Source organism: Gasterosteus aculeatus, chromosome 15, assembly GCF_964276395.1.
Source record: "Gasterosteus aculeatus chromosome 15, fGasAcu3.hap1.1, whole genome shotgun sequence".
Classification (NCBI taxonomy): Eukaryota; Metazoa; Chordata; class Actinopteri; order Perciformes; family Gasterosteidae; genus Gasterosteus; species Gasterosteus aculeatus.
The window spans coordinates 13459860-13486769 of NC_135703.1; the positions used below are offsets into that span (position 1 = coordinate 13459860).

The window sequence follows — 26910 nt, forward strand, 5'->3', positions numbered from 1 at the left end:
AGAATATATATATATATATATATATATATTATGGTATTCATTTACTCTGAAAACAGAACTGAGCAGAAAGTGGCAGACTCTGTCCAGCAGGGGCCGCCATTGGGTCATATTTAGGCGGCGCTCCTAATTGCCGAATGAGACGTTTCACCTCCTGCATTTGTTCAGTCCTGTTTTGCTCCGTTCTCATCTGGAACACGTTTAGTCACTCGGGATTTAATGACACTGCACCAAGGAACAAAAGCGGGCAGCGCAGAGATTGAAGGCCCAAAGCAAGGTGCTTATTTCGCTGTAGGCGTTAAACAGTAGCCGCTGCCATGGCTACGGCCCATGGGCTGTAGCGACTACCGGTACTACGTATTACGGAGGCCACGAAGAAGAAGTTTCTCGCAGGGCGTGGTGGGATAGGAGTCTGCTCGGTGGAGGACTGAGAACAGTGCCCCAGCTGGCTGGCTAACAGCAGAGAAGATGGCTGCAGAGGGGATTCTCGGGCCAGTGTCTGAAAACAGAGCACCGTCAGTCATGTTTAGCGACGTCTAGCCCGCGTGCCACCCCGGTTGGTCGGTTCCGCCGTGTTCGTCGGAGGGGGGGAAAAAACAACATGGGGTCGCAGACTCTCCAGATCCTGAGGCAGGGGGTCTGGGCTTCAATCACAGGCGGATGGTACTACGACCCCGATCAAAATACATTCGTCAACGCTTTACATCTCTACATCTGGCTGTTCCTGCTATGTTTCCCCTTCACGCTTTACATGGTGAGCCTCATGCTTCATTTCCAACCCTTCTGTAATCCCGTTATTTACGTTTTTTTTTCTGTCTTGACTGTTGACACCGTAAGTTACCGAAGACAAGTGACCGTTGGGTTAACGTTAGCTGCCACAGGATACCAGCGGTCGGCCCCTGTCTATTATCTGGAGCGGAGGCAATGCAACTGTCTCACTAAACTAACGAAACGTCACGGAATATTCCCACAATCCTTAAAACGTTTCATGTAACCAAAACGTTGGCTTTTGTTACACGCAGATATTCCTAATTTAATAACACAAATTGGCTAAAATACCAAGAAATGGCTGCCCCCCCCCTGAAGTGTTCCGTCCACCACATAGATGGGACCACAATGCGCTTTTGTCTTATTATGTGCTCATCACATCGGTGCAGTTTAGATCCGTTATGATATCATCAGTCGACTCCACTGTTGTCAGGCTGTAATCAGTAAATAACCCCCCCCCCCTCCTTTTTTTATCTAGTCGTTTCCCTCTTGTCGGTAGTGATTTGCGGTGTCACCAGTTGTCAGGAGCTATCAGCCGTGAAGCTGACCAGCACGTAACGTTAGCAGGAACTTTAGTGGCAGTGGCTCGATGGAGCAGCTGCTGTTTGCTTCGTTTCTGTCACAAGGTGCCATTGCTTTTTTGTTGTTGTTGTTTTTTTTTTAAATGGACCGCGTTGTTTACTTTTTGTGAAACCGTCCAAGGACCTGACACCTCGGCGTAAGTTGTAGTCCACTTGAGCAGGTTACTAACGGGCCGTTTGTCTGATAAATTCAGTGTCCAGATGAGATGTCAGTGATCCCGTTTTGTTCTCAGGTCAGGAAGTGGTTCGTTTGTTAAACACGCTGACTTGTATACTGAGAAGCTGATGTTTAAAGAAAAAGGAAGAAAGTTTGTGGTTTCTGCTCTATTCCTGGAGTGGAAATGCTCCGGTCAGCTGCTTCTGTTTGTGATAACTGCCAACATACGTCAAGGACAACAGAGATGGAGCTCGGGGACCTTGTGGAACAGGTGTCTCCTTCCTTGGCAGCTTCACAATTTAATTGCCAGTTACAAATACATGAGAGCTTTTTAAAAAATGAATTTCTCCTTCCCTTTTTGTCTGATATCGCATTGTTTTCCAAGAAGGGGAAAAATATCCTTGGACTCTAATAATAAAATGACATTGCAACATCACTCAATGGTCCCGGGGAAGAATGGTTCCAATAAAATATACGGTCAGCGTACAATATCACATAACCTCATTGGCTTCCACCTCTTTTTCAAACGCCAGGCACTGCAACCAAGCATGGCGATAGTGGGGATCTACTGCGGCGTTATTGCCGCCATGTTCCTGCTGCTGAAGGCGGTGAACTTCCGCCTCCACCACACGCTGGATGAGGGGGAGGTGGTGCACCAGGCCAAGGAGAGTCAGGGCAGCAGAGGTGGCACCGAGGGGGCCAACGACGTCGGCGTCACCCGGCGGCAGGACAGCAACGGCCCGGGGTAAGTTTGCGTCTCGCTCGGCCTCTGCTGACGCGGGGGGCCCGAGATGATGAGGCAGAAACCAACGCAGGCTGTGCAGAAGTATTGTGAACTGGCTGTAAGATGGCAAAGGGTCACGCCGAGCGGTTTTGTGGAGTCATTTAAAGGTGATGTAATCTGGGGCTGAGGTGAAACGTCTGGAAATGACACCGGTTGCGAAACAGAGGAAAAAGGAAACAAGGCTTCCAGACTGGTCAAATCAAGCTCAGCGGAATTGTTTTAAATGACAACAGACAACAGAAGTGACAATGTAGTAAAAGTCCACCAGATACGTCTTTGAGCTCATTTTTTACTTGTAAGCGCGCTCTTTACCCAGGATGCAGCTGCCTTTTTCATTTGCTCTCACCTGTTTAATGCTCCGCTCTGATGCGACGGCATATGCATCACTCCAGTGGTATTTACACGTCGGGCCTCAGAGTACATGATCCCACTAGATTTATGAGCATCACCAGAATATCCTCAAAGCAAACAAATCCCATAAGCAGCTCACATCTTTCTAAAGCCACGTGGCTCGTCATTGAATTATGTACTAAACAATGCTTTTAATTGGGCACATTAATATGTATGAGGGCATGCTAAAACGACACCATTTAACAACTAATACTTGATGAGACCAGCAAGCACGGCACAAAATAACGGATTGCCTCATTTCCGAATGCCTGGCGTAGGTCAATTTGTCTTTTTTAGCTAATGAAGAGGCTGAGCCCTGATTCAGAGGAAACAAAAGCCCGTGAATCGAAGAAGTGACTCACATTCACATTCCAGAGGGAGTGCTGAGCGGGACGCGGAGGGAAGGGAGAGGCAGCAGGGGGAACGAGCGCTCCCGACCACAGGGGCACTCGCAGCTTTGTCCACACATCTGGAGTCTCATTCCGCATTTGTTTGACTTCCCAGCAGAGGAGACGAGCCGAGCCGGAGTTTTTTTTGCACAACCATCCAGCCCATTTCCCCTCACTGGTCCGTTTCCCTGTCCCTGCGCATCCCCCTCTGTGCGCTGTACTGAACTATGTCAGTGTTGTGATTGGACCCGTTACGAGATGTTTCTTGGCATGTCGATGTGATTTACAGACGATCCCCGACAAGATGTTTGTTTTCGACATGCCGAATGGTTAAACAAGCACGTCCGGGCTAAAAATAGGCCGGCACCAAATCTGCACGGATGCTTTCGCTGTTTTTTTGCTCCTTCAATTGGTTTTCAAAACCCTCATGGCAGACGCAGGCCTGTTTCAATACAGTTACGTGGTTTGTTCAGCTGTAGATTGAGTCAGGTGTGGGCCAACTGTACGTCATCCAAGCAAGAGGAACCGCCCTCTTCAGTCTGTGCTGTCCATTCTATGTGAGAGAGACCACTGTGTGTGTACTGCTGATACCAATGTGTACATGTCTGTGTGTGTGTGTGTGTGTGTGTGTGTGTACAGGGACCCTGGTGGCGGTATTGAGATGTCTGACTTTGTCAGGCAAGAGACGCCACCAGTGGACTGCAGCTCCAGGAACTCCTATATTGGGTTGGAGTCCAACCAGCAGGTAAGCAGAGCACGGATCTGCTGCGTACAGTATGATGGCCTGAATATCAGGTGGATGTGATCACATGACCTGCTGCTCGCTCTGCTTCTTTTTAGCAAGAGAAGATGCATAGACACCGGTGTGTACAGCACCAGTCAAAAGTCTGTACACCCTTTCTCATGGAATTGAGGAATTGAATAACCTTTGACTGATACTGTATGCATACATATATATACCATATTTTTAATAGTGTGCTAAAATAGTTTTGCATGTTTAATCTTCTTTCGCTCAGCTTGCTGGTATTTCCAGCGAGTCAGTATTACAAGTTCACGCGTGTGTTTACCAACCGCCATCTGATCTACTCGCCAACTAATTTGGCGACTAAACGTCTTTTGAGCCCCAATTAAGCCAAACAAACGTACGTTGTGATAGAAACACACATGAATTGTGTGTCTTCTTTCAACGGATACGGGGTTATTTTAGAAGCACTTTAGCTTCAGATGTAGTATTGTTTGCTCCTGAAGGGATTCATGTCTACGTGTCAAACGTGTGTTCCATCCGAGTCACACGAAGCCAAAAGAAGCAGTTTATTCAGGAAATGGTTCCGTCTGTGTTAGAAGTGATAAATAACCACAAAATCCCTGCTTCACGCTACAGGGAACAAACTTTAATCTTCCCACAAACAAGCGTCATCGGCTGAGTGCCTACAGCTTTCAAACCTCTTCTACTGTGTTTACTGAAGCCCGTCCAGGACGCACAAAGCGACGGAGCAACGGTGTGCGTTCAAGATTGACTCTAGTTACTGCTGGAGCAGAGGAAGTAGCTGTTTGTGTCTGTCTGTGTGCGCAGAGGCAGATTCTCCATAAATATTCAGTTAGCCGTTTTATTCTGTGGTACGTATTTAACCGCGAGACGTCTTTTGTGCCGCGTGTCCTTGAGGCGCTAATCGTCCCGCATGTTGTGATCAGCTGGTAGCGTTCTTTGCGGTGACGGGGAGGAAGCGCCGGCTGCCTCCTCCTCTCCATGTTGTATTCTTGAGTGAACGTTTAACTCGGCTGAAATAAGCTTTTGTTTTCCCCCGACAAGGGGCTTGATTTCTCTCTCTGCTCACGTTTCAGATTGCATCCACCCATGGAAGAGCCACAGTAGCCAAAGGTAACTATGGCTACCGTGTCATGCGTGCTAAAATTACTGTCCTTGTGTAAGAGCTGATGTGTGACAAACGTATCGCTCTGACCTTTCGGTCTCGCGGTCTTCTTCACGCGGTGCATTGTCTTTTTCTGTGATATCACCACATCTCCTGACCGCGATCACCTCAGCGGCCCGGGGGATGCAGTGTGACTCGGCGTCACTGTGACCTCCACCGTGACAGCTTCACACAGCAGCTGTAATAAACTGTTTATAACCAGCGTTGGAGTCCTTCTCCAGGAGGAGGAGGAGCAATAGTTCAGTGTGTCTGTTCGATGCCCTTCTAATTGGCCAGAGGTTTGCAACAAGGGGAAGTGGTTGTAAAGCGGGACATGGGCTCTGCTGGGGTTTAGCTTCTTAACCGCGTTCCCTTCCAAGGATTTTGTACGCTCAGACTGTCACAATCTCCCGGGAGGTTTCGCAGAAGAAACAGTCATGGGATTTAAGGAGCAGTGAGTGCAGAGAGTTGTTGTAATGAACTTTGTTCAAAGAAATCATTAATCATTCTCCCTCTCAGGAGGGGTGATGATATTTGGTTGTTCCAGGTATACAACAAAAGACCGGGTTATCAATTTCTGTATCCTCTCGAGTCATCAGTGTTTGTGAACGCGTGAATAATCGGTTAAACTTGTCATCTCTTCATTGCTTTCTTCCCTCATTCGCAGGAGATGTGGGAAAGACTTTGGATGACCTCAGTTTGACTCTTATTGAGAGCTGCAGCCACGATCACGGTAAACGCTCAAGGCCTTCGCGTAGAAACAAAAACGTCACGTCCCTGGCGCCGGCATGTCAACGCCGTCCTCAAGCGCCTCTGTTGTCTTTGTCTATTTCAGATCTGCTGTCGGACACAAAGATGTACTGCCTCGTTCCCAATGACTCCTTCGCGTCCCTGCAGCCCTCCACCTCCTTGTGTCCTTCGGAGCTGTCACGGGAGACGGCCGACCTCTGTAATTCTGCTGCTTATCCCTTCAGCCTGTCGCATTCGTCCTGCGACACCGAGGCGACCACTCATGCATCCATGCAATCCCAGAGCTACAGGAAGGAGCTCCGTTCTCGCGGCCTGCCTCGGACCTCTAGCTCGGCGGGCTCGGCTTTCCCCGACCCGTGTCTGCCAGACTTCACTCTGTACCCGCCGCCCAGGAGAGGTGGCCTTGACCCAGTGTGTGAGCTGGAGACGGCCAGACCACACAGGCCGGGGGTGTGCGGCAGAGACGGGGCGGAGCGGCCGTACCAGCAGGACCAGGCTGTGCCCTCCACCTCGGGAGTGGAGTGTTACAGGCACAAAGAAGCACGCAGGGTCGCCCGCTCCGCCTCCAGGGAGGCAGGGGAGGGCAGCTCAGGACTCTACCAGGTGGAGGTGGGCGGCGGCGGCGGGAAAGGATGCGTCGGTGGAGGAAAGTCCCGCGGTGGGGAGCGTAGCGCTGACAGCCTGCGGAGTTTGAGTACCCGCAGTAGTGGCTCCACTGAGAGCTACTGCAGCGGCACGGACCGGGACACCAACAGCACCATCAGCAGTTTTCACAGCGAGCAGACCAGCTCCACACATGTGGAGAGCCTGCTCTCGCTTTCAGGGGATGAGCGCGCGCGGGAACGAGGGGACGCGCCGTCTGCGCCCGCAGGCGGCAGGACTTCGAGCCTCGGCAGTATTAGCTCTCGGGGTCTCGGCGGCCTTCCCTCCAGGGAGGCCAATAAAAACCCTCACGCCAACGAGCTGACGGCCAAGCGGCCCGCGGACGCGCCGTTCCCCGCGCACCGAGAGCCAACGGAGCCCGGCAGGTGCCAGGAGGAGCCCGGCGTCAGGACCAACGCCGACGGCTCGGCAGGTGCCGCCGCCCCCGAGCCAGAGCAGGCGAGAGCCGACGGTCAGTCCGAGTCAGACGCCGTTGTTCAGAGGACTTCCTCGCTGTCAACGGGGCGCAGTGGACGCCGGCGGACCGGCAAGAAAAGGGCGAGCAGCTTCGATGCCAGCCGCCACCGGGACTATATGTCCTTGCGCGGTACGGCCAAGCCTTGTGGTGCCGTGTTCACTGGGGGTGGGGAGGAGGACTCGACCAGCGACCAGAGTGAGTTCAGCTGCGCCTCCAGTCTTCACTCCGCCCACCACCGCAGCACAGACAGCTCGTCGAGCGCCACGTCCCGCTCCTGCCACTCCCCCGAGGGCTGCTACAGGGCCCTGAAAGCCAAGCACAACGCAGCCTCCTCGTCCTCCTCCGCAGGGAAAGCCGCGGCGGCGCCTGAGGCGGGAGGGCGAGCAGAAGGGAAGCGGCGGAGCTCCCGCCGCACCCCCAGCACGGGCAGTGCCAAAACGCACGCCAGAGTGCTGAGCTTGGACAGTGGAACGGCCGCCTGCCTTAATGATCCCAGCCGCCTCGGAGCTCCGGCTGGGCCCCGGCCCCTCACCACCTCGAAGTCGGACCTGGAAGCCAAAGAAGGGGAAGTCCTCGACGCGGCCTCCCTGCTGGGTCGGGCCTCCCAGCTGGAGTCAGTGACCCGCTCCAGAAACAGTCTGCCCAACCAGGCAGCTTTCGCTGAGCCTCAGGACGCCACTGCGGCTTCCCTGCGGGGTACGTACGGCTCACACTGTGTGCTATTGCTAGAGTCCACATTTCACGCCTTACAAGAAATGTTCTGTTTAACTCAAATCCACATTTAACGCTCCTTATGACTGCACCTGTATACTTAAAAATGCACTTTACCAGAATTACCCCAGGAATGTGCCCAGACAGATATTAGTGTTATTTTTGCTTGCGTTGCAGATTTTGATTGTCAAAGTGGTAACTGGATGATGCTTGTGTGTTGAACATATCTAAACTGGAAAGCCATATATCCATTTCTCTTATGGGTAGAAGCCTTATTGCATATTATGGGGAGCAGACAGTGTGTGTAGTCCTCCGGACATTAGGCCTGCTTTATTATTGTGTGTGTGTGTGTGTGTGTGGCTGCATACGCGATGTTGCCTGCTGCTCTCATTCAGTGTAACTATGGTGAGTTTCTATGGAGTGACAATTCTGACCCCGGCGCAGTGTAGATGGCTGTTAGCATGACGGCACAGTGTGCGCTTTGTGCTGAGGTTAGACAAACAGCAGCTCTCTTATTAGCGTCACACGCAGACACTCCTTTCCCCACATTCCTCGTCTCTTGGGTCTGCGTGTTGCAGACATTTTACCCGATGCCGCGGTCGATTATGTCTTTCTAGTGTGTGCACCTCCTGGGATACACCATATGAGAGGGCACGTGAAGAGTTCATAATAGGGTCTTGATTCCTGCTGTCTGGGTTTGTGGTGACCAGACTGAGCCATCAAGGTCACAGTTTTATTTTAAGCATCTTCTCTGTTTGTAAATCCAGCATTTGCTGTTTTCTGAAATCTTTCTGACTCACGGTCCTCAGCAGTGGTTATTGTACTGATAATGTGTTCTCAAGCTACTTGGTATGATGTTTCGGAGCCTTTTCAGCGGCCGAGCTATGCATTTCAAATAAAAGTAGGTAAATACACCGCAGCTCAATTTAACACACTTTTTCAGCTACAGCCAGACTTGTTGACGCACACCCAGTCGCTATGGTTAGCAAATTCTAGCTATAGTCATATTGTGAGATCTTCATGTTTTCTTTCTTTTTTTTTTTTATAAAGCAGGTCTAGGTGCCGTAGAAACACAGTGAAAGCCTCAAAACACTCAATCCAGTATTCCTGTGTTTCAGCAAATAACAAATGAACCTTTCTAAATTGATAAATTTATTACATTTTCTACAGTTATTAGAACTTATTCTGCCTTTTGCTCCCGTCCCACCAGCTCTCCTGTCCATTCAAACCAGACTGTGTAACTTTCGATGAAGCCCTTCCACTGTGGCCATGAGTCGGTACGATGATCCGTTCGTAAATGTCTGGAAACAGAAGTAAAGAAACCGGACTGAGCAGTTGTACAGCATTATGTCTTTTAAAGTGTGCTAACATCAGGCACCCCGAGCGGCTGGCTCACGCAGCAAAGGCCCTGCGTGTTCGGTAGTAGTGTTTGATTCCAGTAGTTTCATTGTCTTCGAAGCAACTGACTCGAGGGCATCTTGGTGAAATGAAGTGTTCCATTATCTTTTATTCACCACTTGTGGCCACAGTGGATGCCGTCCAGCAACAGTTAGTTATAGGGCTCGCTTTCAATGCTGTCAGTTCAGTACAGTGCGTCCCAGTGTTGCGCTTTCAGCCATGTTGCAGTGCACGTCTCTCATTTTGGAGGGAAAGTCTTCCACGGGTCATCGAAAGTTCAAGCTGCCGGTTTTTGTAAATTGTTGTGAAATGAAAAAACGTCCTGCATAACATTTGGAAGTGTCTCCTCGTGCCAGTGTCCACGTTAGGCTCTGTAAGCGGGAAACGCATCCATGCTGATTGGCCAATGATGTCTCTCGCCATGACAGCCCCGGGGAGCGAGGAGACGGTCATATTCCGCCGTGAACGTAGCACATTCCGTCGGCAGGCCGTGCGGCGCCGGCACAACGCGGGTAGTAACCCCACCCCGCCCGCCTCTCTCATTGGATCTCCTCTCAGGTACGCCGTTCCCGCTCACCGTGTCGCCTGGTACCTGCATGCTAACGGGTGGCGCTCTCCCCCCGGGCGCACACCAACACCGGTGTGCGTCGGCCGCAGCGCATGAGGTCATCCGTCGTGGGATGCGGGTTTTCTCAGCTCTGCATGCGATGTTTCTCAAGAAGTCTTTTCATCCAGCTAGAACGTGATCTAATCGTTTAAGTCCCATATTATGAGTATGGATCAAACCATTTGGAGTCTGTCTTTAAAGTCAAAGCTGCAATGGCACAAGTTACGTGAGTCCATTAGCTGCTCAAAGATTTTAATAGCCCTGTACATTTAACACCTTCAAAGACAATTTTACATAAAAGTATCTACTCCTCGAGTCCTCTTTTGACGCACCTGTCCTTCAATCCTTTCTGTTCAAAAGGACAGTGACATGATTGACCGCGACCATGTCGTAAGTGAAAGGTCACATCTTAATAATAAAACCGAAATACACTCTAGCCAAGACTCGTGCATCAATGGCATGGTCACATTCCTAAATGCTGAGCCTAGAAACATTTCGAGCAAAGTGTGCAGCCGAAGTCGACCCCTCTTCCACTGATCCTTCTGCCCTCTTCTGTCCCTTCACGCCAAAACTCCTTGACTTTCATTACTTTATGATTAATTTAAAATATCATTTGACTAAATGTACAATTGTAATCTACAATGTGTATAGTTTATCAGCATTACTAAGAATTATCTGCAGCTTTTAAGAAGTCTTAGAACAGCATTCCGAAAACGCTTTTCAATCAATGTCACAAAATGCATCTCTTGCTGTTTCCATGATGGAGAACATAAAAAAGAGAAATAAGATTACCTTTTGGTCACTAACCAATGAAAGCAATTTGGTGATTATTACCCCCCCCCCCCAGTAATAATGCTGTATATAGCAACAGAACCCCTCTGGGCTCCATCACCTCTCATCTCCTCTCCTTCTCCCTTCCAACAGTCTTCAGGAGGCTCTCAGCCAGGCCTCCTCCCAGCCTTCTGCTTCCCAGGTGAAGGGTCACCCATCCAGAACCCCGTCCCAGGTGACCGTGCTGAGCGCAAGCACCACCCTGCTGGCCAGGAATGAAAGCGCACACATGGAGGGCTCTCAGGACAAGGCCTCAACTGTTGGCGCTACCAGCTTGCAGGACGACCTGGGTAGGGAGCCCGTGAGGAGAGCGGAGATGTTCTGGTGGCAGAAGCGCTGGATTGGTTGTTTGTGGGGACTTGGATACAGATCTTTCTGGTTTGTTTCTGCCCCATTGCAATGACAGAATAGAGAAAGGTCTATTTCGTTTATTGTTGGCACACAAAATAAAATATCACGCCAACAATACCATCCAGCTAAAATACGTTTGGCCCTCAATAGATACGACCCTTTTACTTGACAGTGCTGGTGCTTTGTGTCTTCCGTATTGGTCCGATTTCTCTGCGCCTTGTGCTTTGCGAGCGCTTGAGGGACGCATACGACTGCTGCACTCACAGCACTTTTATTCACGCTCGTTGGATTGACGCAATCGGTCAAAGCCGGGCGCGATTACGTGTGCTCCATTTATCACTGTCTGTGATATTGTCTGTAGCCAATATTTGACCTGACTTGGATGTTCCCATCCCTGCTGACAACACAGCGTTACAGACTGCTGTTGATACCTGTGCATCACTGGTATCCATGTCAGGTCAATGAGTGTTAAGAAATAAAGATAGCGGTTTGGTAAGAGCGGTTTTCCATCCTTTCTCTGAACTAATGGTAAATCAATTAGTGCTGCTACTCATAATTTGACCTGGAGCAGATTGCTATTATGAGAAACTCATAACAGCCGTGACTGTGCTTGTTATTTCACAGCAATGGTATTTTGTGTGTGAATTTGTATGATGTCCCTACTTTGACTATATCTGCGTTTGCATGCAACCCTGCTGTCAGATAAGGGTTTACTGAACACATGTGTACAGGAGCATGAAGAGAAGTATGTACCGCTGATCGTCTGATGAGGAAAAAGAATAACAAGTTAAACTTGGGGCATGTCCATCAGATACATTTTCAGCCTGATTCACATTACAAACGTCCAGCAAAGTCATCATCATTTTCAGTTTCATGTTCATTGATAGTACTTACTTTTATTCTTCTTATGTTTGGGATTCACACTCGACACTTTTGTTTCCTACTTGCTGTGCATCATGTTTTCTCTTGACTAAATCATGTACGGGCAAATCCTCACCTCATTCCAGCTGCTTAGCCTCCTTCTCCTTCATTATTCCCAATATTTGTACAGCCACACTCTTACAAACAAGAACAGCACACATAGTTGGGATTGCAATTGCGGTTTCATTAACCTGAGGGGGAGCATCGTTACCATGGCAACCTTGTTTTATATTCCTCTGGACTGGTGTGTATAATGCAGTATTTCAGGAATCTATTTAAATGGTTTTTTTGCAATACCCGTTGGCACAATGACACTGTGTAGGATTTGTACATAGCTGAAATATGCGTGTCATGGTTTTATGACTTGCTATAGCAACTACATTTCTATCCGTTGTCATTCCTCACCACAGGATAAACGACATAAAGCTGGCCTGGAGCAACAGATGCACACGGAGCCTGAAGGCTGTGAAGGGAATAACGGACTTGCTTGTGAAACGCATGTGCTCTTCTTTTTTTTCTTCTCAGGAAAGCTCACGTCCTCGTTGTACGAGGCCGGCGGGTGCGACATGTCTCTGGTCAATTTTGAACCTGCCACCAGGCGAGCCTCCAATAACATATGGTTAGTGTCACATTTAGAATTCATCTAATAGCTATAGTGCCATTTCAGATTTTTTTCTCTGACAATTTTGTGGTCTCCACAAAATTTAAAATATTTTCCCTTCTATATTGACCGAGAGCAGATAATTGAATCCCTGATGCATGGGATTTCTGCCCTTTTGACTTCTACTAGTGCGAGATGAGTCCTTGATGTATTTGGAGATGATTCATGTTTAAATGATGCTGGGTTGACGTGTATTTAAATGTATTTCAAAACCTGAGTAACTTTACTGGAAGTGACCTCAATGCTGTTTTTCTTCTCACTGGCTCCATTGGCGTCAACATGGGTCTAGCTTTTAAAAACAACATAACCGTTCAGTACCAAAGCCAAGACAATAGCCCATTGGCTACTTAGTTTGTTGTCTTATATTATTAGGATAATTAATAATAATCATTTTTGTCTAATGCTTACAGGGACACCGACTCCCACCTCTCCAGTTCTACCTCAGTTCGCTTTTACCCTCATGACCTGGTGAGTACCCAACCAGTGAGCTGTTGTGTGTGTTTGTGTGGTTGTTTGCGTGGGAGAGACGCACCGGGAGACAGAAGACTGAACATCTCAACATACAGAGACAAAAAGAAACACAGAGATGAGAGCGTGTTATTTATATATTTGTACAGTTGTATTGCTGTGCTCGCTGTTTCCCTTTTTTCGGCCGTGTTCTTATTGCCCAGACCAAAGACACATCTCATCACACCCATTTTAAAATCCCTACCAGTTGGCTCCTGAAAGGATTGTGAACGTCTGTTAATACATTTGAAAACCTTTCACAGTCTGGCACCTTCGTACTTCTTTGATTTGAGCAAGAAAGGTGTCTTGTTCATCTGTTGCTGCCTTTTTTAACCATTTCTGCCACCAGAATCCAGACGGCTGGGAGTGGCTGTGGTGCCGTAGCTGCCAAAATCCAACCCTCTGACTTATTTAGAGAGAACCTTTTCCTCTTAACACTATTTTTTTTTTTTTACTGTTCACTGTATTAACTTTATTCCCATTCCCATTGAGTCGTGCCACTGGTGAACGTGCACCCTGAGTAGCTCCTACTGACCGTGAGACAGATCTCCCTCCCTCAGATCCGTCTGAACCGCCTGCCGACGATGGACTCCGAGCTGCTGGAGCAGCAGGACCGAGATCTGAGCCCGGAGCTCCAGGACGCGCCGCTGGGACCCGACGACCCCACGGCGCCAGCGGCCGCCGCCAAAGCCAGACAGTACTACCGCTTATGGCTTCTGCCCTTCCTTTGGGTCGGCCTGCACTTTGACCGGCTCACCCTGCTGGCACTATTTGACAGGTAAGAAAAGTCCTTGAAATCCAACCCGCGACTCTGTGACCAACCGATTTCTGTTACATGCTAGTTATCAGTGAATAACGCGGAACTAGATTTCCTTTTCACTTGTTAGCTCATCTCGTTTCATCAAACCTGACTCTTCTCTGCTGAAACCGCAATTTCTTAACTATAATCATAACAAAGGTTTTCCTACAGTCCATCACAGCGGTAACTATTTGTTTGATCAGGTTAGTCCCACTGAAATGAAAAAACGTCCAGTACCGGTGTTGAGGATGTTCTTCTAATGTCACCTCTCATAATAGATCATCATTTTAATTCAAAATGAATAGTCTGCTTTTAAATCGTTTTAGCACTACCAATATGTTTTCCTCTCGAGCAGCTGGGTCTATATCCAGGAACACATGCCGACTTTTCTGTGTTGCGTTCCAGGAACCGGGAGGTTTTGGAGAACGTGCTGGCCGTGCTGCTGGCTGTCCTGGTGGCCTTCCTGGGTTCAGTGCTGCTGGTCCAGGGCTTCTTCACTGACATCTGGGTCTTTCAGTTCTGCCTCGTCATTGCAAGTTGCCAGTATTCCTTACTGAAGGTGAATACTTCAGTTAACAGCACCTGGTTGTTGCACTTAAGCAGAAAAAGAGCAGAGTGAGCAGAGAATTCACCTCTTTCCCTCCTTTTACTGACAGAGTGTTCAACCAGACTCCGCTTCCCCTCGACATGTAAGTAATTATGTCTCCTAAATCATCCATGCATCTATTTTGTGGGACTTTTGGGTTTATTTTCTGAGTGATGGTCATTGAAGTCCTGGATAGCCCACACGGGAAAAAGCCAAAGGTCAGGAGTTTCATCTCCAAGAATATGAAAAAATAAAAAAGGGGGGACTTGGACAACAGAAACATGAATTGCCTTTAGGGATTGACAAATAGATAATCCTTTTGTTTTCATCTGTAGGTGGAACATGGCGTGTGGTGGTTGTTGTTCAGTATTTTTTCTGTTTTTCCCCTGCGAGCCGATGCGTTCCCTCCCCTCTTGCGTCAGTAGCCTCCTCTGAAACGGCTTCTTTTATTGCCGCAGCTCCCTCTCCGCTGCGGGCACAAGCTTTAAATAGCTGGCCAGAGTTCAGACCACAGCTCCGTCTCTCACTCTTTGTCTGTACCTCCCTTTCCCTCCCTCTTATCCCTCTTCGCCCCCTTTTTTCTTCGCCACATCTCAAATCACTTCGACACCTCCGTTTCAACCACACTGCTGACACATTTTGAACAAACGCGGCGTATTGTTTGGACAACTCATCGGTAAAGACCTGCACAAAGCAGAAATGCATTCTCCCTCTTGTGAAACCCAACACTTTATGCTATTTCTGTTAACACCTGTGTCAACGATCCCACTAACTGAATTCTTTCTTGGTGGAATGATTATTTATTTCAGTTTTTCCAATGAGTTACATTCACCGAGCGCTTTTATCCACAACGTATCACAGGGTCACACCTACTAAATATTCTTTAGGGTATGTCTTCATATTTAAAATGTGCACGGCTGGTTGATCTGAATACTGAGCTTTGCTGGACTCCACTGGGAATGCCCAGCTCCTATAATGAACCATTTGTATCATCATACCCTTGTCCTCGCAGGGCCATAATCGTATCGTAGCATACAGCCGGCCGGTCTACTTCTGCCTGTGCTGCAGCCTCATTTGGTTGCTCCACCACGGCAGCCTGAGGACCACCGCCCCCCGCTTCACCCTGTACGGAGTCGCGCTCACCAACTCGCTGGTCCTTGCGTCTGCCAGGGACCTTGTCACTGGTAAGATCACACTGCTGTGCCCCTAATGTTCACTAATAATACCAATAACAACAGACATTAATATAGTTTTTCATTAATAATTGAAAGCCAAAACAATAGTAGTTCAAAGTGCACAAATATTCAGAAATATATGCTCAAGCTACAGTGTGAAGGGCCTTTAAGGTGAAGACCAAAACCTTTTGAATCAGTTCAACAAAAAAAAAAAAAAATATATATATATATATCCAAGGCAAAATAAAGTAGTTGAAGGGGTTACAATAGTCCGATCTTCATAACGTATCAATGTAGCATTCGACATCATCACGCCACAGATGATATAGAAAATACTTTGCTATAACACAAGACATGCCAGTGTTTGCCAATATGAACCATTAATATCTGTAGCTCATTGTCAGAGATGCAGAACAATACAACACCGTGTGTTTGTCTCCCTGCAGTCTTCACTCTGAGTTTTCCCATCATCTTCCTCGTGGGGCTGCTGCCACAAGTCAACACGTTCGTCATGTATATCTTTGAGCAGTTGGACATCCATGTGTTCGGGGGCAACGGTGAGTGACTCGTAGATGCACAACTTTGTTGCAGGCGTGACCTTAAACGCTGCTGAAAGACACAGCAGAAAACGCACGCACTCTGCCTGGTACATGTCATGAAGCGGCAGGCGTCATTACCGGCCAGAGTGCTGGTTTGCCTTGTGCCTGGCGCGCTGCCTGTCGGGTTGGGTGATCTCACTGGTGACATCCTGCTCTGTGCTCTGCAGCCTCCACCAGCCTTCTGTCAGCGCTGTACAGCATCCTGCGCAGCATTGTCAGCGTCGCTCTGCTCTACGGCTTCTGCTACGGCGCCCTGAAGGTGAGAGAGAAGACGGCTAAGCGTCTGAATCTCAATGCAACAGAATCCGCTGAGAAACATCTGTCATCAAAAATCAATGACAGAAATCCAGTGTGAAGGTTCTTCAACACGATGTCCCGTATTTAACCTCCTCTTTGATTTCAAATTAGCAAAAGAATTGTAGGTATTTGAAAACCGATACAAAATTGCTTAGTATTAGTGATTTATTGACGTGATAGAAACCATAATATCCTTGGCAAAGACTATTTATATTTCTTTTGACTGACCATTTTAGAGTGTACAATGCACAACCTTTGTCCTCTAAAACCAGCGCTATCCGCTAACGAGCCACTGCTGAATTAATTCAAATGTCTATTACTCAGCTATTCAAACTGTAACATTACTTTAAACTCACCTTTTAGCTCGTGCATATACATTTGTGTGTCTGGAAGGCTCACTGACCTGCAAACAATAGGAAAGCTGGTTATTTTTTTGTGGGCTGCCTGGATCACTAAACCATGCGTTTGTAACTGGCTCAGCTTTCTGTGGTACATGCAGGCTCAGTCCAACGTAGGAACCCAAAATTGCAGAAAAGGCATGCTAAGACCAGCTAAATAGCACCGAACACAAAGCGCAGCTGATGTTGTTTTGACTTCAGAATTGAAAAGTTCTAATTAACTCTACACATCCGCAAGATATACTCATAGATCTGTGGTACTGTAGTTGGTGGAAATTGTTCATATCTTTAAAATCTATCACAACGTTGTGTCTTGTGTGCTTCAGGAGACCTGGGAGCCTCATCACATCCCGGTATTATTCTCCGTGTTCTGCGGCCTCTTGGTGGCAGTGTCTTACCACCTGAGCCGGCAGAGCAGCGACCCTTCTGCCCTCATGTGAGTTCCCTTCCTCACACAACAGACCTCACTCACACATTGGTAGTAGCCAAGCCAGGGGGCCTCTCCTACCGGAAATAAATATCAAAATTATAATATTTGTGCGTGTCTGTGTGTTCAACTCCCACATCTGGCGCAGAAACAGATCATCAAAAGTATTTTCCATTAACCTCTTGACACATTTATTTGTGACTTTTGTACTCGCACATAGTAGTGGATTATGTAAGACACGAATTTAAAAAAAGATCAGTTCAAACAGCTTCAAAGAATCGTTGTAGTGTGAACAGTGAGTGATTGTTCAATCCCTCCGAGATGAATCGGCCTGCGGAGATTCAGAGTGTGCAAACAAGCTAATATTTTTGCTTTCTGCGTCATAGCTCGCTGATCCAGTCCAAGATTATGCCCAACTTGAAAGATAAGAACCCAGAGGATCCTTTGTCAGAAGTGAAGGACCCTCTACCCGAAAAGCTCCGGGCTTCAGTGGTGAGTTGAACTTTATCCTTCAACTAAGGAAACCCAGGACTAAGCAATTTAACTGAAGAAAGCACACACACATGCAAATACAGTTTTTTAAACCTGCTTAAGGTCTTTTAAAGGGTGATTTTATCTGTTATTTTCTAATCAATATTGTTTATAATTGAATGCACAGAATGAGCGTCTGCAGTCCGACCTGATCGTCTGTGTGGTCATTGCTGTCCTTTATTTCGCCATCCATGTCAGCACGGTCTTTATTGCACTGCAGGTACAGTACATATTTTTAGATTTATACTACTGGAGGGCCGATGACAGTTTTACTGTTTTAAGGAAAACTAACATTTCACTAACATGTAACACTGTTACAGTGAAAGAACACACTCCGGTCTACATGGGCAAGAAAACTCAATTGAATTGTGAATGCCAAAAACAACTTGTGCATTAAAAAAAAACGCTTCAATCGGTACCACCTCGGCTGTATTTAAAATGTCAAAGCAGCCAGACGTTTATTATCCCGGTGATGATTGGCACATCTAGGTGGCGCATCAGCATGTTTTATGCGTTTACATTCACATCTCGTAAACACGACAGAGCTCTCTCTCTGTTGCTGTTGTATCGGTCCGGGAGCCGGCAGACAGGGCTTCCCTCAGTCACCTTCTATACAAACGGCCGCTTCATTGAATCAAAAACAAGCTAATGATGAGTAGTTCCATGGTGGTTTTCCTCAGGCCGGTCTTATGCGCACTAGACAGATTGGGTATGAAGATTAATAATTTCTGTGCTCCCTCAGCCTTTCCTCAGTTACGTCCTGTATGCACTGTTGGGGACGGTGGGGTTGCTCACCCACTACCTGCTGCCTCAACTCCGCAAGCAGCTGCCCTGGTACTGCTTCGCCCACCCTCTGCTCAAAACTAAGGAGTACTATCAGTTTGAAGTCACCGGTAAGTACGCACAGTGACTCACAGCAACAAAAACTGCTTCTAAACCGTACCCGTATGTGGCGATACCAGAAGCCTTTGATTTGTGCCTGCGGCAGCCATATTGATTATCAACACACACCTACAACCCATTCCTTGGATGTTGGTTTCTAATACCAATAAAGAAGAAGGAAAAGCTTGTTCTCTCTCAACTACCCCTCTATCTCCATAATGATCTTTTAATAAAGATCTCCCACTGCCTCTTTCCACAGATGCGGCCCATGTGATGTGGTTTGAAAAGCTTCACGTGTGGCTGCTGTTCGTGGAGAAGAATGTTCTCTATCCGCTCGTCATCCTTAATGAGCTCAGTGGCAGCGCCAGAGAGCTCGCCAGTCCGAAAAGACTTGGCACAGAGTGAGACTTCTTTCTGTTTTACAACATCTTTTTCTCTTTGAGAGCGTACTGCACCATACTTGTACACTATTGTTATACTATCTTGGAAATCTAGAACCCGTAAAGCTGATTTATTTAATAACCTTTTAAAGATAAGAATCTGTTCACTCTTAGTTGATATTTTGATGAAAACTAATTTAATCTGTCATAAAGAGTGAGCTGAGAGGAATGATCCCCATCACGTTCCTACAGTAACTATGAGTGCGTTAGCTTAGCTTAGCTCAGCTAAGTAACCAGGGGAACCGCTAGTTTGTCCATCTGAATGCAGTAATGTGATGCCTACTGATAAACGCATTATCTCTATTGTGCAAAAGAAAAACAAATTGTAATAGTTTTGTGGTTTTTTTTTTGTTTTTACAGAAACCGGATAGATTATTATGTAGGAGTTGTTTTTAAGCGTGCTGCTTTCATCGTGATTTATATGTCAGCACATGCTTGACTTCTCTGAAATGCCTTCCAGGGTGGGCGCTCTGATGATCACAGTGGCAGGCCTGAAGCTGCTCCGTTCCTCCTACAGCAGTCCCACCGACCAGTATGTGACCATCCTCTTCACCTTCCTCTTCTTCACCTTCGACTACCGTCATCTGTCAGAGACGCTGCTGCTCGACCTCTTCCTCGTGTCCATTGTTTTCAGCAAGGTGAGAGGAATATATAAAGAGCTGTACATCTCGTACATGATTCATACTGTCAAGTTACAAAGGAGAAGCCTGTTTCTATCAATACATATTTTATTAGAATGTTTTATTCTTTTTTTTTCCCCCAGATGTGGGAGCTGTTTTACAAGCTGCAATTTGTCTATACCTACATTGCCCCCTGGCAGATCACGTGGGGGTCGGCCTTCCACGCCTTCGCTCAGCCCTTCGCTGTGGCTCGTATCCTTCCGCTAGTCTTTTTCCTCGGTAGAAACCGATACTAGGCAGTAGCCTTGATGGTGTTTTGGAGAGGTATTGGACTGAAATTTGTTGTATTATTTGAAGGCGTAGTTGTGAGTGATGTTAGGTTGGACTCATCTGTTCTGAGATGTTTTTAATGTTGTTGCTGTCCCCCAGATGCTTGGAATTATGGGTGGGCAAAGCACTCGAAAGCCTTTTGTGGGGTAATCAAGTTCAGTTTCATCACAGCAGATGTGACATTCAGCAAAGCATATTTTTTGAATTGTCCTTGACCAGAGCCCCACCAGACTCGGCCATGCTGTTTGTCCAGGCTGTGGTGTCAGCAATCTTCTCCACCCCCCTAGCCCCCTTCCTGGGCAGCGCCATCTTCATCACATCCTACGTCCGTCCCGTCAAGTTCTGGGAGAGGGACTACAAGTAGGGAAAACTACTACAGTTTCAATTGTTCGACCGACTAACCCTTTCTGTAAATATGTCCCTGAAATGTGTGATTTTGTGTGATCTGCGCAGCACCAAGAGAGTGGATCACTCCAACACTCGGCTGGCCTCTCAGCTGGACAGGAATCCGGGTGAGGACAGGAGGCACTTTTTAAGTGTTTAAACTTTATCACAACAGTTTATTTAGTTTAAAAGTTTATTTTTTGTTTTTATTTAGTCTTAACCAAAAATGCAATAATGTTCTTTTGAGATATTTCCATTATTACAAATCTGCCTTCCGTCTTTCCCTCTTAAGGCTCCGATGACAACAATTTAAACTCCATCTTCTACGAGCACCTTACCCGCTCCCTGCAGCACAGCCTGTGTGGGGATCTCCTCCTGGGCCGATGGAGCAACTTCAGCACCGGGGACTGCTTCATCCTGGCATCCGACTACCTCAACGCTCTGGTGCATCTCATCGAGATTGGCAACGGCCTGGTCACCTTTCAGCTGCGAGGGCTAGAATTCAGAGGTGAGAAGGTAGAACGCGGTACCAAATGACACATGAGTGTTATTATATTACGCTGCTGTAGCTAATGCACTCAGTGTCACTATACTGGATATTAAAAGTCATTATAAGGATTGATTTGCTCCCGCACCATCTCATTCATTGACATCGCTCATGACGGCCACCTTTATTGTCCAGTTGCAAAAGTTGGCATTGCCCCAAACCAATTATTTGTGGGATTTCCTGGTCCCATTTCGGCGATCGCCATCGAGCTAAAAGCTAAAATGTAAACTAATGGTTGACGTGGAACGCTCGGCTCAGTGTGAACAGCGACTGTACATTATCGCTCAATATTGTACCCACTGTGACTCACTATCAACCAATCAGAACGCTGGATTTCATCTACCCGTATTATAATACTAGATATGTCACAAGGTTTCATTTTGCTCATCCTGTGTCTGCACTTTTTCACAGTAACTGATGAAAATGTTCGTTTTAATTTTTACGAGGCGATTTTGTGTGTTTGAAAGTTGTACTTAAATCGTTTATGCATGTTAGATTTCGACGGCTCACTCAGAACATTTTTTTATCTGGACGTGCCAGTTGTCGAAATTCCTTCAGTCTGACTAGTTCCTATCATCTGACTTTGGTTGTATTCTGTCTTGTATTGGTATTTCCTACCTCAGGAACTTACTGCCAACAGAGGGAAGTGGAGGCCATCACTGAGGGGGTGGAGGAAGACGAGGGCTGCTGCTGCTGCGAGCCGGGCCACCTCCCACACATACTGTCCTTTAATGCAGCCTTTGTGCAGCGCTGGCTGGCCTGGGAGGTGCTCATCACCGACTACGTGCTGGAGGGCTACAGCATCACTGACAACAGCGCCGCCTCCATGCTGCAGGTGTTCGATCTACGACGCATCCTGACTACATACTATGTCAAGGTTAGTGGGGTGTGGCTGTTAAAAAGAAGGTGTTAAGTATTATTTGCATATGATCTAAATGCGTCGTCCCTTTGCTGGTCTCAGGGCATCATCTACTATGTGATCGCTTCCACCAAGCTGGAGGAGTGGCTGGCGAATGAGACCATGAAAGACGGCCTGCGTGGATGTGGAGAGAGGAACTACGTTGACCTGGATCCCACCTTCAATCCCAACATCGACGAGGACTATGACCATCGACTCTCAGGCATCTCCAGGGACAGTTTCTGTGGCGTCTACATGGGCTGGATCCAGTACTGCAACTCTCGGAGGGCCGCGGTAGGAATGGATTCTGGGTCTGAGTCACAATGGGAACTACAACAAACTACACCCATTCAGTCATTTCATCTGTCTGGCTTAATATTGGTTGTTTGATTCATATTATGTCAAACAGTAATTTTACAGATTTCTGATTTAAAAAAAAAAAGTTTGAGGGATTCAATTTTTACATTTTTGTTATTATGATTCAACATTTAAAAGCCTTGAAAGAGACACAGTGATACACCACATTTGGATTTTCATCAAATGTCAAGGCCAGTTATCTGAATATGTGATTAAATGCAATGAAGAGTTTTCCCTCCTGTTAAACAGAAATCTCCATCATACTGTTTATTTATTACTCCGTTAGGCACCATTTAGGTTTGTGGGTTTCACAAATCTTTCTTCTCTCCTTTTGTTTGTAGCCACTCGACAGCGAGAAAGACTCTGCTCTGGTGCTGCTCTGCTTCGGTCTGTGTGTGCTGGGGAGGAGAGCTCTTGGAACAGCTGCCCATCACATGTCCAGGTTATTTAGTAATCCTCATTAAAATACGTTATCCTTTTATAATGCAGGTAGAAAGTTCACCTTTGCAGGCCAGACAGTGCAACACATGCAACAAAAATGATCTTGAATGCCCATTTCTTTAATTTATTGTAACTTTAACCACATAAAAAAGCACAGTTGATGAGATAAATGTAATTACGTTGCTCTGGAACATCGGGATTGTCAACCTTATGAGTAATAACACAACTTCCTGTTCTCCATATCTTGCCATCACAGCAATCTGGAGTCCTTCCTTTACGGACTTCACGCATTATTTAAAGGAGATTTCCGCATCTCGTCCGTGCGAGACGAGTGGATCTTTGCAGACATGGAGCTCCTCAGGAAAGTTGTGGTGCCTGCAATCCGAATGTCCCTCAAATTACACCAGGTGAGACGCTGCAGGTGTCCTGTGGTCAATACCGCGAATGTCTGTCCTACTTCTCGGGGTCGAATGTGATCTGGAACCCAGCGTTGCACTTGTTCTCGTAGGACCACTTCACGTCCCCAGACGAGTACGAAGAGCCAGGGGTTCTTTTCGAGGCCATCTCGTCCCACCAGCAGAACCTGGTCATTGCTCACGAGGGCGACCCGGCCTGGAGGAGCGCTGTGCTGTCCAACGCGCCGTCGCTCCTCGCCCTGCGCCACGTCCTCGACGAGGGAACCAACGAGTACAAAATCATTGTGCTAAATCGGCGATACCTCAGCTTCCGTGTCATCAAGGTGAAAACTGCAAAACAAATTGAACTTAGCCTACGATTCCATGATCACTGCTGATACAATAACTTCCGCGCTCTAGGTGAGTAAAGAATGTGTCCGAGGCCTTTGGGCGGGGCAGCAGCAGGAGTTGGTGTTCCTGAGAAACAGAAACCCGGAGCGCGGCAGCATTCAGAACGCCAAGCAAGCTCTGCGGAACATGATCAACTCCTCTAGTGACCAGCCCATCGGATATCCCATCTACGTGTCACCGCTGACCACCTCCTACTGTAACTCGCACCCGCAGCTCGGACACATCCTGGGGGGCCCGATCAGCATCGCCAACATCCGAAGCTTTGTTGCCAGCACCTGGCACAGGTCTGTTGGTTGACTCATAAAGACAAACTTAAATGGTTAATGTCGTCTAGGAACATTTTCACTCCATAGGTGACGCTCAAATGATCTTTTTTTTTAGGTTACGGAAAGGCTGTGGTGCTGGCTGTAACAGTGGTGGAAACATTGAGGATTCCGATGCAGGGGGGATGTCCTGTGGCAGTGGGAATGGCACGGGGGTTGACTCTCAGCAGAACTCGGTGTCGCAGGGTGGCACCTCCGGACCCGCCCCCTCTCATACGTACCAGCCGCACTCACTGGGTGAGGACTAGTGAAGCTGACAACCACTATTTTGAATACTATGACAAATTCAGATTTTTCAGTTCAGTTTTGAATTCCACTGGAGCCAGAAAAAAAGAAAAAACGAACATAGATATAAAGCACATAGTTTGGTTTTTTTGACACTTGAATGTGTAGTTAAGAGAATAAAGTATAATAGGCAGGGAGGGTCTCATGAAGGACACTATTGAGTTGCAGTGTTTTTGGAGCTTCACACATATTTCTGACACAGTAGCGTTAAAAACATTTGGTGCAAAACAATTGCATCTTTAAATCACCAGATTTCCCCTTTTAATTATGGTCTGACTTCACCACCCTGTGTCCAGGCACCAGTCAGAGTTCCCAGTCTGTCCAGTCGGGTTTGGTACGCCACTCTCCTGCTCGAGCCTCTGTTGCCAGCCAGTCCTCCTCCTACCGCTACACCAGCAGCCGTCACTCCTCCCTGCGCACCTCCACCACCGGCCTGGAGCCCTGTCGACGTTCCTCCACCAGCCAGCTGTCTCTGCGCACGCTTCCCACCTCCCTGCAGCTGCGACTGGGCTCCACCTCTGACCCCGCCGGCCCCTCGGCCTCCCTGTCCAGCCACAGCATCCCTCCCTGCAAACGCCACACGCTGGTAGGCCTCCTGGGCAACGACAGCATGTGCAGCACCGTGACCGATCCCCTAAGCCAGTATCATCACCACCATCACCACCCGCAACAGCACAACCCCATCATCTCCACCGTGCGCAGAGACGACATCTCCTACCGCGTGCAGGTTGGTCGACCATACGTACAAATAAAGCAGGAAAGAAAACACAAAACAAAATGAGCAGCGGCTCAGTCAGCGAGGGATCCTGTCCTATGATATGCAGCCTAGCTAACGGGACACACTGAAGAAATGTCTGTCTGAGGCATCTGTACTTGTTTCCTCATCTCTGAATGTTGGTCATCTCCTGGAGTAGCGACCCTCAGTCCTGCTGGAATCTAAATGTGATTCTCCTGTGATGTCTTTCAGGTTGCCGACGTGGGTCAGGTGCTGGAGAACATCAACCTATCGAAGCGGAAGGAGCTTCAGTGGCCTGACGAGACGATGAGACTGAGGGCAGGACGGACCTGCTGGAGGGACTGGAGCCCCTTAGAGGGCATGGAAGGACATGTAAGTCATCAACCTTATAGTGCAAAGAGTAAATTCATGTTTGATTTATGAACAGGAGAATATGATGCGCTGTGATGTTGCTATGTTCTGTCACATCCCGTCATCTCACACAAACACACTCCCGACCTCTGATGCAATGTTTGTGACCCTGCTGTTATTGTCTTGTGTGTACTTGTATGTTTGGCCGTTGTAACACCCTCTGTTACCCGCCTGCTCTGTAATAATCACTTGATACATTTGATTGTCTGCTTCCTCTCACAAAGCCGCCTCCTCTGTTGCGTTCTGCAGGTGATTCACCGGTGGGTGCCTTGTAGCCGAGACCCAGCCAATCGCTCCCATATTGACAAGACCATCCTGCTGGTACAGGTGGAAGATAAGCTTGTGCCCATTATTGAGAATGGGGTGATTGAGTTGGGTGCAGAGGTTTGAGACAAGCAAACACACAACACACACACACACACACGCTTGTGTGAGGACGAAGCCCGACCTCCCTGGCTTTCAGCTGGCACACGGGAAATGGGAGCCCCTCCCCCGTTCCTTATCGCTGAGGGGGAAAGGATGCCTGGGAAGAGTGCGAGCCGAGGCAGAGCATACGTCCATCCACCATCCTTCACTGCTTCGCCTCACATCAATAACATCTGCCTTGCTTCGCGTCTCAGAAATGCTGCATGACAGTGAACAATCCTTAAGTTAAGTTATTTCTTGCTACTGGTAATTAATTTCTATGCATTTCATCTTATTGACAATTCTGACAGTGCTGTTGTTCTGTTTGTCCAAGTAATTTGCCAAAATAAGCCTGGTATTGATTATCTGCCACGGTTTCACACACGTGAAAGCTATTTTTTATTTTCGCTGCCAAGACTCCAGAGAGAGTTCTGATAACAGATTAAAGTCAGAGTCTCAACGTTGATGCGTTCAACAAACTCCTTTTTTTTTTTGTTGTTGTTCGTTTTGGATTAGTTTGAAATTAGCAAGTTTACTTTGCGCAAAACAATTTGCACTATAATTTTTTGATTTACAGTGATGCACTACACTCTTTAGATAATATCACACTTTATTTATTACGGACTCTGAATGGCCATGGTTACCGATGCCTTGGGAATGAAAAACAAATGCAATCATCATTCTGTTTTCAGCCATTTTTATTTTACTATTTTATGTTTGATAAACTTGAAAATACCTTTTTACTGTATATGGTTATATATCTATATAAATATATATATATTTACTCAAATATATATATATATGTCATTGTATAAAATATTTTCTTTTCAATATTTATTACTTAGAACATGGTATTTACACTTTGTTACATCTTTTTTTGTCATTTTGGGACAAGGGTTAATGTACGAAGGACCATTGGTTGAAAACAAGATGCTGTATTTTTGATGGACACTAACTAACTTGATTGTTTTCTATATGGAGAAATAAAAGTTTGATTTATTGCATCTTTAATATGCCTCTTCTGATTGTTTTTGTAATGAATTCCAGTCTATGTGTGAATTACCAGCTCCACGTGCCTTTTCAGCGTCGTCCTTCCCCTCTCACAGCCATCTGAAGGCCGAGCTACGTCATCCTTCCGCTGCTCCGTTAACCGACCTCCTCGGCTTCTACTTGGAGTTGATCAAAACTACCCGTGAGCTCTTCCTCAGACATGTGCTTACATGCAGGGTCACGCTGTTGACCAGACGTGTGAATGACCTTTTTGCTGCAGTCCCTTTAGTCTCTTGACTGATTTCCCCATAGCTTGATCCGTCATGTTTTAAGTTTGATCCCAGAGCTGATTACAGGCGAGAAGGTAAGTACCACTTTGATGCTTTTATACGCTCAATAATTCCTGCTTC

General features: G+C 47.2%; 1 protein-coding gene across 3 annotated transcripts; it reads left to right on the forward strand.

Annotated features, from left to right (window-relative positions):
- The first annotated feature begins 147 nt into the window (after nucleotides 1-147).
- Nucleotides 148-26521, forward strand: pcnx1 (pecanex 1). Of its 3 annotated transcripts, none has more exons than XM_040198747.2 (36): nucleotides 148-751; nucleotides 2037-2248; nucleotides 3706-3811; nucleotides 4909-4945; nucleotides 5644-5709; nucleotides 5812-7542; nucleotides 9384-9513; nucleotides 10487-10683; nucleotides 12191-12284; nucleotides 12737-12794; nucleotides 13379-13611; nucleotides 14038-14191; nucleotides 14289-14321; nucleotides 15231-15402; nucleotides 15840-15950; nucleotides 16160-16251; nucleotides 17014-17123; nucleotides 17501-17606; nucleotides 17773-17865; nucleotides 18388-18538; nucleotides 18787-18928; nucleotides 19428-19605; nucleotides 19731-19839; nucleotides 20148-20277; nucleotides 20371-20429; nucleotides 20594-20809; nucleotides 21472-21725; nucleotides 21810-22040; nucleotides 22445-22545; nucleotides 22801-22951; nucleotides 23053-23283; nucleotides 23360-23634; nucleotides 23732-23910; nucleotides 24255-24685; nucleotides 24926-25066; nucleotides 25355-26521. In XM_040198747.2, exons 1-36 carry the CDS (start codon nucleotides 599-601, stop codon nucleotides 25493-25495), a joined length of 7008 nt encoding a protein of 2335 aa, XP_040054681.2. In that variant the 5' UTR covers nucleotides 148-598; the 3' UTR covers nucleotides 25496-26521. The 3 variants fall into 3 exon arrangements, with proteins under 3 accessions (XP_040054681.2, XP_040054683.2, XP_040054684.2); XM_040198749.2 differs by having other exon boundaries at nucleotides 317-751; nucleotides 13394-13611; XM_040198750.2 differs by having other exon boundaries at nucleotides 364-751; nucleotides 23564-23634.
- The last annotated feature ends 389 nt before the right edge of the window (nucleotides 26522-26910 follow it).